The 11,760-nt window shown below is 50.8% G+C and overlaps 1 protein-coding gene across 1 annotated transcript; it reads left to right on the top strand.

Annotated features, from left to right (window-relative positions):
• Positions 1-280: 280 nt before the first annotated feature.
• Positions 281-7,064, top strand: LOC136644389 (sialidase-3-like). The gene is made up of 3 exons (XM_066620231.1): positions 281-361; positions 2,237-2,467; positions 4,666-7,064. Exons 1-3 carry the CDS (start codon positions 359-361, stop codon positions 5,731-5,733), a joined length of 1,302 nt encoding a protein of 433 aa, XP_066476328.1. The 5' UTR covers positions 281-358; the 3' UTR covers positions 5,734-7,064.
• Positions 7,065-11,760: the final 4,696 nt, after the last annotated feature.

Here is an 11,760-nt window from a genome sequence, read left to right as displayed (position 1 = left end):
CACCTCTGCTGGGCCTCTATTACTGTTGTTTTAAGCAGCCTCCATGCACTCTGGAGAGACTGGACTCTTTTTACCCTCCCTTTCAACCTCCTTCTAACAGCCTCCTCATTTGAGGGAAGTCCGTTCGTCGGAAGTCAAGGGTTTTTGTGAGAGATTTGCCTGGTATTCTTCCCCCGACGTGCACGTCAAAACAGTTCCCCCGGGGAACTCCCCCTGGAGGGAGGGGCTCCTGTGACGTCAAGCGGGGGCGGGGCGGAGAGACAGAAAGTGCCCGCAGGCAGCTCGAGAGAGGTGGGGTCTTGGCGCACGCTCGGTGGCAGCAGCACCCGCCACCCAAGAGCCTCCGAGGAAGCCGCTGATGGTGAGTGGTGGGGGAGCCCGGGGGTAGCTTCCCCTCACCCACCGTCCTTAGGAGAGGGCTACAGAAAACAGTGGCGTAGCTAGAGGGGGTGCAAAGCACTAAGTTTTACAGGTCAGGCTCCCTGCCAAACTTAGTGCTTTGCACCCCCTCTAGCTGCGCCACTGCTGCAGCCTTAGCGAGGCCAGGAAGGATAATGGGTGGGAGAGACGGAGAAAATTAGGAGGAGCTGAGAAAGGCTGTCTGTGTTCAGCCTTCAGAGGACGTGGCTGAAAGGAGAGTATTTTCCAGCTGCAGAGAACCCCCTTGGCACCTGAAGAACCCACCAGTTTATTTCAGCTGAAACTTTCATGGACTTGAGTAGTTTCTGTCAAGTGCGTGGAGTGCTAGTCTCTGTTGTCAGCTGTGTCTGTACGGGTGAGGGAATCAGGGCCAAATGGCCAGGAGGTTGAATCTGGGCCTTCAGTGTGCCCAGGAATCCTTCAGAACAGCTGCAAGTGGAGGTTTTCAAAGCTTCCTTCGCTTCAAGGGAAGGGAATTGTTTGCTAATTAATCAGCTCCAGTGGCACAACAGGAGATCATTTCAGTTCAAGCCAGAACAATATTGTCAGACTTCTTCTTTATGAAATTTGCGATCATACATTTTTGTGCCTCTGATGAAGTGAGTTCTGGCTTTCAAAAGTCCCACAATATTGTGTCCCACAACAAATCGTTCAAAGATCATCTTTAAGCTATAGTCATAGAAAAGACTCTTTGCTGATGGGGAAACCAGCATGTGTTTAACATGCAAGCTTTTAGCACACACAGGCATGTTTTGTATTTTTGCTTTAAAAGCCTGGCTGCACTTTGATTTTCCTGGTCAAACGCTCACTCTTATGGCCACCTAGAAGGTGGTGCAGCAAGATGGAAAATATGTTGGACCAGGAATGGTAGATTGTGGGCAACTGCACAGATAAGTATTAATGACCCCTCTGTGAGTGAGTACTTTCTGCCTGCATAGCTGGGAGTATGTAGCAGTGAGGAGACCCTGCGTGGCTCCTGTTGAAGGGAGGGCTTGGACTCCTCTGAGTTCCTCCTTAACAGGAGGGTCTTTCAGATTGCTTGTGCAATCCACAGTGGTCTCATACTAGCCTCTCCCTGACACGTGGGCTGGAGCCACATCAACTTGAACTGAAAGGACACACCTGCAGTCACAGCCGATTAAGAGTCCAATCCTGAACTCTTTGGTGCCAGTGGTGCGAGCATACCGTCAGTGCTGGGTATCACAAACATGCTATAAGGCACACCCATGACACACTGCCAAGTCAGCACCAGCACTAGCCAATGCTGAGCTCTGGAGGTCTAGGCCTTGCTCTGTCTTTTACTGTGTTGGAATCCGGCATATGACCTAACTGCAGTAACTCGGTGGCATAACTAGAGAGGATGCAAAGCACTGTGTCTTGCAGGGAGTCTCACCTTGGCTTGCAAGTGGCCCCACCCCTTTGGAGCCATTCCAGGTGGTGGGAGCAAAAGGGAAGTGAATGCAGGGAGCAAAATGGAGGGTAGGTTAACACTTGCTTCAAGTGTCATATATATGTGGTGGGTAACACACTTGATTGGTTTTGTTTAACTGGGTTTTTTGGTACCATAGTAAATCCAGCACTGGGGAAAATGCTCTGTGGTGCCCCCCTTCCCTTGATGCTCTAAACGTCTGCTTATTTTGCTAAGTTGTTAATTCAGGGCAGCCTGCAGTTGGAGTCTGGGAATGGGAATGCTGCTTCCAGGTCCCCTTTGGTTGAGCAACATCGGCATGCTCTTCAGGCAATTGCTCCTGCTGGTTGTTCAATGCAGCAAGTGTCTGTCCTGATTCTCCTGATCTCCCTTTTTCTTCCCTCTCAGAATATTCCTGAACTCCCAGAAAAGATGACTGGAGCTGAAGCTGGCTCAGGGAAGGTGGCTCTTTTCCGCCAGGAAAGACGAGGGGGCCGTACCTACCGCATCCCAGCCCTGCTGTATCTGCCCCCGGAGTCCACTTTCCTGGCATTTGCAGAAGAACGATCTTCACCCAAAGATGATCATGCTGAGTTCCTGGTGATGAGACGAGGGCGGAAAGAAGGCACCTCTGTCCAGGTAACCAACTGTGCTGCTCTTCATTTAATTCCTTTTGTTATTATATTCCACACCACCCACCACTCTGGAGGTAGACTGGAGCAACTAATGGGCCTTGCTCGAAGGGAAGTGCTCAAGGTTAGAACTGCAGGCTTGATGTCGTTCCTTCTTTTCCAAATGATGAGATATTCCAGGGTGGAGCTCCTGGGTTCCATATCCTCTTGGATGAGAAAGATAGTTAATGAGACTGAATTTGTTCTAAGTTTAGTCTAATAACCATATACAATCACACAGTTAAAATCCAAATAAATCAATCGCGCCAGTAAAAAAACTCAATCAGGAAGAAATTCTGGATGGTCAGGGAGGTTCAGCAGTGGAGCAGATTGCCAAGGGAGGTGGTGGATTCTCCCTCCCTGGAGATTTTCAAGCAGAGGCTCCACAGGCACCTGCTGGAGATGCTCTAGAAGGATTTCTGGCTACAGATGGGGGTTGGACTAGATGACCTTGTTGGTCCCTTCAAACTCTAAGATTCTAATCTGGAGGGGGCATTGCTGATAGAACAACCACCATTCTTCCCTGCCTCTTTCCATTGGCTGCCTCCACTTGCAGTGGGTGTTGTAGTTGGAGGGTGGTCGCCCAGCAGCCATGGAGATGCCTTGCAACTGAACACGACATCAAAACAGTCATAAGCCTGATGACATAACTGTTAGGAGGAGTCAGCAAGGTGAAGAATCACCACTTCCACCTGCTTTTCAAATAGAATTGTGTTCAGTGGCACTGCACCTGGTTGGTATATGAAGGTCCCAGGTTAAGTCCTGGCAGTGGCTTTGTTACTGGGGAAGGAATCCAGGGGAGGGGCTGCAGCTCAGTGGCACCCTCTACTTGCAGCCCTCAACTGTGGTCCCCTTTTTAGGTTATGCTGGTGTGGGGAGGGGCAAATATTTTTAATGATAACATGCAGAAGAGGGTTTCTCATGCATGGCCTGGGGCCAAGTTCACTCTAGCTTAGGGGGATGTTATTTAAAGCTCCCTAAAAATAGGCTCCGAGCTCAGTCTCGATGCACCCATCTTCCTTGCTAAAAATAGCCCCCTTTCTCGAGCATGGTATTCCACATGGCTGGCTATTTTTATTAAGGAGCTCATGGCCCTGTACTTGTTTCTTTCTCCCATCCCATTTTACCTCCATAACAACCTTGTGAGGTAGACCAGACTAAGAGAACAACTGACCCAAGATCACACCAAGGAGCTTCATTTTTTTAAATTAGAAAAATACAAAATAGTAGAGAAAACAAAAAGAACCAGTTACAGCATCAAGATGGCCCACACACACTTCAGGCCTTCATCTGGACTTTGGGGCTCTTAGAGGACCCTCTTGTACAGTTAAACTTCAATAGGTTACATTCTCAGATGGAAATTTGTTCTCCAGAATTGTACAAATTTCACCCATCTAAAGCAATATCCTAAATGTATATGAATTGCATTTCTATCTTGCTGTTCCTCCAAGGAGCTCAGGGTGGTGTGCATAGTTTCTCCCGGCCCCCTCCTGACCGTCCCATTGTGTCCTCAGAGCCCAAGGCCTCTTCAGAGCCAAGAGTGTCCTTGAGCCTGGTTCTCCCCACCCTACATGATTATCTACATGATTTCCTACCCCAATGGTATGAAGTGCAGGAACACACCTTAGTTTTCTGAAGGCAGGACAGCCTCTCATTAAAATGGTGTGTCTAAGCAGGGAAGGAGAGACTGGAGAAAAATATGAAATTCACAATGGCAGTGTGGGGGACTTGATGGGGACAGGAGTGATGTTTGCTAAGGAGCAAAAGTTCTAGACTTACAGCGACTGAGGGCCCAATCCTATCCAACTTTCCACTGCCAATGCAGCCATACCAACATGGCCCGGCCGCACCACCTGTGGTGGTGGGACTGTCATGGGGTGATGGGGCAGTCATGATGGCTGCCTCAAAGTAAGAGAACATTTGTTCCCTTGGGGCTGCACTGGTCCTGGAAAGTTGGATAGTATTGGGCCCTCTGTTTTTCATACTGCATAATGCTGTCCAAGCCTCATTGAGTAGGACTTCTTTTGGGATTCATGTTCATTACTTGGGTGCCATGACAGCTAAGCAGGTTTGAAACTGGCTTAGTTATCTGATATAGGCCTGTGTTGTACAGAGGGAAAAGCCCATTGACTCATTGTTTTGGGTCTTCTCTTTGCCTTGCTCTAGTGGGGTCCTCAGGAGCCCCTGCTGACAGCCACACTGCCCAACCACCGCACCATGAACCCTTGCCCGGTGTACGAGAAGAAGAGTGGCACCATCTTCCTGTTCTTCATCTGTGTGAAGACCCATATTTCCGAGTGGCATCAGATCAGGACTGGGAAGAACGCAGCCAGGCTGTGCCATGTCTTTAGCCAAGACGGTGGCCGGACATGGAGCCAGGCCACTGACCTGACCGACCAGGTGATTGGAGATGACTTGAGAAACTGGGCTACTTTTGCCGTTGGGCCAGGCCATGGGCTGCAGCTGGGCAATGGGCGCCTGGTGATTCCGGCGTACACCTACTACATCCACAAGCGTTGCTTTGGCTACCCGGTCACCAGCTGCACCAAACCTCACAGCTTCACTTTCTACAGTGATGACAGGGGGCAGAACTGGGCCCGGAGCCAGCTGCTCAAAGACTTCCGGACATCCGAGTGCCAAGTTGCTGAGCTGACCCACTGGGACGACAGGCAAGTGTTGTATTGCAGCGCCCGCAGTCCTGAGAAGTACCGGGCCGGGGCCCTTTGCATGGACAACGACGACCAATTTACGAACCCCTCCCTGCTCAAGGAGTTGTGTGAGCCACCACATGGCTGTCAGGGAAGTGTGGTGAGCTTCTCCCCGGTACAGGTGTTCTCGGAACTGGGCCGGAAGGAAGACACCAATGAATCTGCTCATCTGCTGGGCATTCATCCCTCCTTAGCTTCCCACAAGGACTCCAAGTCGTGGCTGATTTTTTCCCATCCCACCAGCAGACACAAACGCTTGGATTTGGGCATCTACCTGAACACTTCCCCACTGGATCAGGGCCCCTGGAAGGCTCCCTGGGTGATCCATAAGGGGCCCAGTGGCTACTCAGACCTGGCTGTGTGCGAGGAGGAGAAGTCTCTGCTGTTTGGCTGCTTGTTTGAGTGCGGGGTGTCCTGTGAGTGTGAGGAGATTGCCTTCCAGCTTTTCACCGGTTCGGAGCTGCTGAGGAACGTGAGCAATGCCTGCTTTTGTGCTGCGTCTCCCTCAGAGGAGCAACTGCCCTAAAGAAAGCTCAAGAGTATTCAGAACCAGGGACAGAAATGAAAAGTGTTCACATTTTCTTTTCTCTTTCCCATTTCTGTGGGATTGGTCGCTTCAAACTGTGAGATGATCACTCCCACCTGTAGCTTAATGACCAACAGAATCCCTTTTGTTTCCAATGCAGTTTGGAACAGAAACTGTCTATGCCAGGCAATGGGCAAGAGGAGCACAGCCTAGTTGGTTCTTCCGGTCCTCGTGGGTGCTTTTGACAGTCCTGGTTTCCTTCTGGGAAGCCTCACTGGGATTGGGAGACACCCTTTTGGTGTCTCTGATCCTTCCTGGAGCATCGGGCCAGTGGAGTGTACCACAGTGCAATCTTTTTGTCTCTCACACTTTAAAATATCTATGAGTGGTTTTCTGGAGATTTTGAATGCAGCATTGTCAGAACACAACTGTCTCTCCTTTCCATCCGGCTTCATGGCAGCAGAGGATATCTTACCCTGGTGCTTGAGGTCAGTATAGGATGCAGGCCAAAATAGACTGGAACTCAGCCCCCCAAGATAGAAGTGCCGTCTGCTGGCACTCAGATGAGTCCAAGTCTGGATGTTCAGCTTGTTCCTGATGGGACTGAAGACTTTGAAAGAACAGCCTTGCAGTCTGGGGAGTGCATCTATATCCAGAAGCCCAGGTTGTGGAAACAGCCAGGAGCATCTTTTTCCAGCTTAGACTGCAACGTCAGCGGTGTCCTTTTCTGGTGAAATCTGACCTCTCTGCAGTCAGGCATGCCTTGGCGATGTCCGCATTGGGCTACTGTAACCCTGAACGCGTGGCTGCCTTCAGCTGGTGCTTCAGTGCAAAAGGCAGAAGCTCAAGTTGTAACGGGAGTTCTCTGTAGTTCTCTGTTCTCATCAGCAAGACTATGTCGACCAGAGTTGAACTGAAAGTTCTCAAGTGAGAGTGTTCTATGCAGAGTTTTAGGGGGAGAGCAATTCTCCTCCCAAAATGGGAATGTTGGGGAAGCTGGATGCTGTTTAAGAGGAGGAGTAGCATCTGGTGATTAGCACCCAGGGCATCCCTTTTTGCTCTCAGCTTCACCCATTTACTGGGTCAGCAACTGACTGGAGGGAGAATTTTGCTGCCACCATCCCAGGCAAAAAACTTCCCCTCACCAGAGAGCACAGAGCCCAGTGATTCTGGTTTAAAACCAAGTCATGCCAGTGTCCGCTAGCAGTTGGGCATGATGGCCCACTGAATTACTAGTGAATGTGGACTAGGCAAACAAGAAGTCAAAACTTAAGTAGTTTATCAAATACCCAAGAGAAAATGGAATTAAACAAAATAAACACAAGAAGCAGCCTGGTGAAAATGCTTAGTCTTTGCCACAAAACTGGAACTGATCAAATTGGATTAAGTGACTAGTCATGCCCAGCAGAGGAGGCCATGTAGCTATTTACCAGTCCAATCCTGTGCATGGGTTACAAGCCATGATGTGTATGCGCAACCTCCTGATTTTAGAAATGGGCTATGTCAGAAGGCCAGATGCAATTGAGGGCACCAGGATGCAGGTCTCTTGTTATCTGGTGTGCTCCCTGGGGCATTTGGTGGGTCGCTGTGAGGTACAGGAAGCTGGACTAGATGGGCCTATGGCCTGATCCAGTGGGGCTGTTCTTATGTTCTTAACCATCTTTCCTGCCTGGCAACCATCTCCTGTGCCTGTTAGCCATGTGTCCCCCCAGCCCCAGGGAATGGTCCGCTTTCCCTCTGGTCTGTTCCCATGAGCCCAGGACAAGAACCTCAACAGCCACACCTGCCTGATGTTATGAGAAAGGGGTGATAAGATGCATGTCTACTCCAAAGCCTGAGGCTACATTCAACCTCTTCATAAATGACCTGGAGACAGGGTTGAGCAGTGAGGTGGCTAAGTTTGCAGATGACACCAAACTTTTCCAAGTAGTGAAGACCAGAAGTGATTGTGAGGAGCTCCAGAAGGATCTCTCCAGACTGGCAGAAAGGGCAGCAAAATGGCAGATGCGTTTCAGTGTAACTAAGTGTAAAGTCATGCACATTGGGGCAAAGAATCAAAACTTCACCTATAGGCTGATGGGTTCTGAGCTGTCTGTGACAGATCAGGAGAGAGATCTTGGGGTGGTGGTGGACAGGTCGATGAAAGTGTCGACCCAGTGTGCGGCAGCAGTGAAGAAGGCCAGTTCTATGCTTGGGATCATTAGAAAAGGTATTGAGAACAAAACGGCTAATATTATGATGCCGTTGTACAAATCTATGGTAAGGCCACACCTGGAGTATTGTGTCCAGTTCTGGTCGCCGCATCTCAAAAAAGACATAGTGGAAATGGAAAAGGTGCAAAAGAGAGCGACTAAGATGATTACGGGGCTGGGGTACCTTCCATATGAGGAAAGGCTGTGGCGTTTGGGCCTCTTCAGCCTAGAAAAGAGGTGCCTGAGGAGGGACATAATTGAGACATACAAAATTATGCAGGGGATGGCCATTATGTGTATGTGCAACCTCCTGATTTCAGAAATGGGCTATGTATCAGAGTGCCAGATGCAAGGGAGGGCACCAGGATGAGGTCTCTTGTTATCTGGTGTGCTCCCTGGGGCATTTGGTGGGCCGCTGCGAGATACAGGAAGCTGGACTAGATGGGCCTATGGCCTGATCCAGTGGGGCTGATCTTATGTTCTTAACTACAATTCCCAGGAAGCCTTGCAGGTCTCTTGTTACCTGGTGTGCTCCCTGGGGCATTTGGTGGGCCGCTGTGAGATACAGGAAGCTGGACTAGATGGGCCTATGGCCTGATCCAGTGGGGCTGTTCTTATGTTCTTAACTACAATTCCCAGAATGCCTTGCAGGTCTCTTGTTATCTGGTGTGCTCCCTGGGGCATTTGGTGGGCCGCTGTGAGATACAGGAAGCTGGACTAGATGGGCCTATGGCCTGATCCAGTGGGACTGTTCTTATGTTCTCATGTGCTGCTCACCGCCTGTGCTGGGTGTTGCAAAAGTGTTGTAAGGCATTTTCTTGCTGTTGGAGAGGCGAGTGCCAGCTGGCACTGGTCCTCAGCGCCAGAAGGATGCCCAAGAGGACTGCTGGGCTATAAGTATCTTCACCAAGCAATGGGGAGGCTTTTCAGGGCAGGGGGAGGGTGGGGGGAAGGCAGGAAGGGGCAGAATTGGGGGGGGGAGGGAGGGCCGGTGGGCATATTGGGCTTGGGAGATGGGGCGGGGAAAGCAGCAGAGGCTGCTACAGGATCCTATCCCCCTCCTCTGGTGCCGCAGAGCCCAAGACAGGTCTCCTTGGTTCTGTGCCAGATCGAAGTAGACCCATCAGGACTAGCCATGCTCAACATGGGGCAAAGGAACGGATGTTCCCTGACCCTGAGGAGACCTCCAGTAGCTTCCCTGGCCCCACAGGATACAGCTGCGGCCATTTCAGCACTGCTGTACCACTGGGTGCTGGGGAAATGTGGGACTGTAAGAGAAAAGTCCAGAACAATTGCGGTCCTGGGGCTTTTGCTTTGCCACCCTCCCACCCCTGATCTGGAAGTAATTATGATGACATCATCACCTCACCACAATTACTGCCAGAACTGTCCCAGTTTCAGCCACTTTTTTTTTAAGGAGGAGAGGAAAGACATGGCCCAGAGCAGCACGGAATTGCATTTGGGTTTTCCTCTTCCTGTGGCGCTGTCTGCCTGTGGTTGTATGCCAGGATGGCTCATGATAGCACCCACATACACCCTGTGCATCTACCCGGTCACAGCATTTGCGCGACAATACAGAGCCTCTGGAATAACTCCCCAGTAATTCGATGAGCACGCAACAAAAGTTGAGTGTTGGGAGAGTTAGGGCAGACAGAAGAAAATATTTCTTTACCCAGAGTGTAATTAGTCTGTGGAACTCTTTGCCACAAGAAGTAGTAATGGCATCTGGCCTGGATGCCTTTAAGAGGGGATTGGACAAATTTCTGGAGGAAAAGTCTATTACGGGTTACAAGTCATAGTAGGTATGTGCAAGCTCTTGGTTTTAGAGGCAGGCTGCCTCGGATTGTCAGATGCAGGGGAGGGCACCAGGATGCAGGTCTCTTGTTATCTGGTGTGCTCCCTGGGGCGTTTGGTGGGCCACTGTGAGATACAGGAAGCTGGACTAGATGGGCTTTGGCCTGATCCAGTGGGGCTCTTCTGATGTTCTTTTATCTGCATGTCAGCCCATACGGCTCCATTTTGCCGCCCCCCCCCGCCGGGAATGGCTCCGAAGGGATGGGCCGCTTGCCCCCCACGCTGAGGCTCCCGTCAGGCTTGGGTGCTCCGCCCCCCTCCGGCTACGCCACCGCATTGAGGACAGCCGTGGTGCAGGACCTGCCACACCCTAGGCTGCCTCCTTGCCACTGGGCTTGCCTGTGCATCGCCTTTGGCTAGCAGCTCGCCTCCCCCGTGGACATGCAAGGGTTAACCTCTCCTGCAAAAGAGGGCTGTGGTCATGCAGTTATGGAAAAGGCTTCAGGAGTCAACCTCGAGGCAAAATCTGGAGCCGGAGTCCCTGAGGCAGTTCGTGGCTGAACACAGTCACGTTCTGGCAACTCCTGTGACGCCGCTGGAACCAACCGTATTGGCCTCTGCCTTTCCATTGGACCATTTCAGCGACATGGAGAGGGGGGATTTGCTGCATGGGTAACAGCCTATCCTCCATACCTACTTTACCCAGGCTTCGCGCACTGGAGAGGACACTCTGTTCCAGAACCACTATTCAGAGCGTGACACCATAGTCTTCCGAGACTAAAGGATGCCAACAAGAAGGTCATGCAAGGGTTAACCTCTCCTGCAAGGAGCTCCTCTGTGGGTGATACCCCTCTTCCTCATGGGAGGGTCACTGTGAGATACAGGAAGCTGGATCACATGGGCTTTTCTTATGTTCTTACTCCCCCCATGTGCTCCTTTGTGAGAGGGAGGCCTGGTTTTTTTTTGTTTGTTTGTTTTACAAGGAGGCAATAGTATAGCTAGAGGGGGGTCAAAATGCTAAGTGTAGCCCGGCACCTCGCCATGCCATGCAAGTTGTTCCTCCATCTTGGAGCCAGCCCTGGCAGGAAGAGCTGTGAGGTGGCATGCAACACTTCGCATTTTGACCCCCATAGCTATACTCTGTATAGGGGACATGTTTTTTTTTTTTTAAATGAGGCCTCCCCCCTTGTTGCACTTCAATCAAACCACAGTGATTGTGCTTTACTTCCCCCAAAACACCCAGACTCAGGCTCTAGTGCACCCCCACAGTGGGGCAATGAGTGATTTGTTTTGGTTTTGTCCCAGTTCAGTGTTTCTCAACCAGTGGTGTACTGGTGGTACTTAAGGGGGTGTCAGGTCATACTTGTGGGACCCCCAGACCCCTGCCACCTGGCAGCAAGACCAGCAATGCAGTGCAACAAGCAGCAATAGGAAGCTCAGCTCACCAGGCAGAGCTGCAGCATTTGATTTTGGCTTGCTCAAGTCCACCCTGAGTCTCTTACTGGTGTTGTTTGTATCGCATCAGGCCTCCCAACCTGGAAGAAATTGGTGACGACCAGTTACCAGGTACTGATTTGAGAAATTTAGATCCCACATTTCCTATGTGAAGCAAGTGCCTAAGGCAGCTTACAACACTCTGTAATAAAGTACAAAGTATTATGTCAGGTGAGAAGCATTAACCTTGACCTAACCTTGGCAACCTTCAGTCTCTAAAGACTCTGGTATCCTGCTCTGAAAGGTGGTTCTGGCACAGCATCTAGTGTGGCTGAAAAGGCTGATTCAGGAGTGACAATCCCTTCCACACTGGGAGCAAGTGCAGTCTGTCCCTGGTCTGTTTCCCTGGCTATGGGCCTTCCTTCTTTGCCTCTTTGCCTCAACTCGTGCAAGGAAAGCGCCCTACAGGTAGACCACAGCTTCGATACAAGGACATTTGCAAGAGGGATCTGAAGGCCTTAGGAGTGGACCTCAACAGGTGGGAAACCCTGGCCTCTGAGCGTCCCGCTTGGAGGCAGGCTGTGCAGCATGGCCTTTCCCAGTTTGA

The sequence above is a fragment of the Tiliqua scincoides genome, chromosome 3 (genome assembly GCF_035046505.1).
Source record: "Tiliqua scincoides isolate rTilSci1 chromosome 3, rTilSci1.hap2, whole genome shotgun sequence".
Taxonomy (NCBI): Eukaryota; Metazoa; Chordata; class Lepidosauria; order Squamata; family Scincidae; genus Tiliqua; species Tiliqua scincoides.
This window is presented reverse-complemented; position numbering and strand designations above follow the sequence as displayed.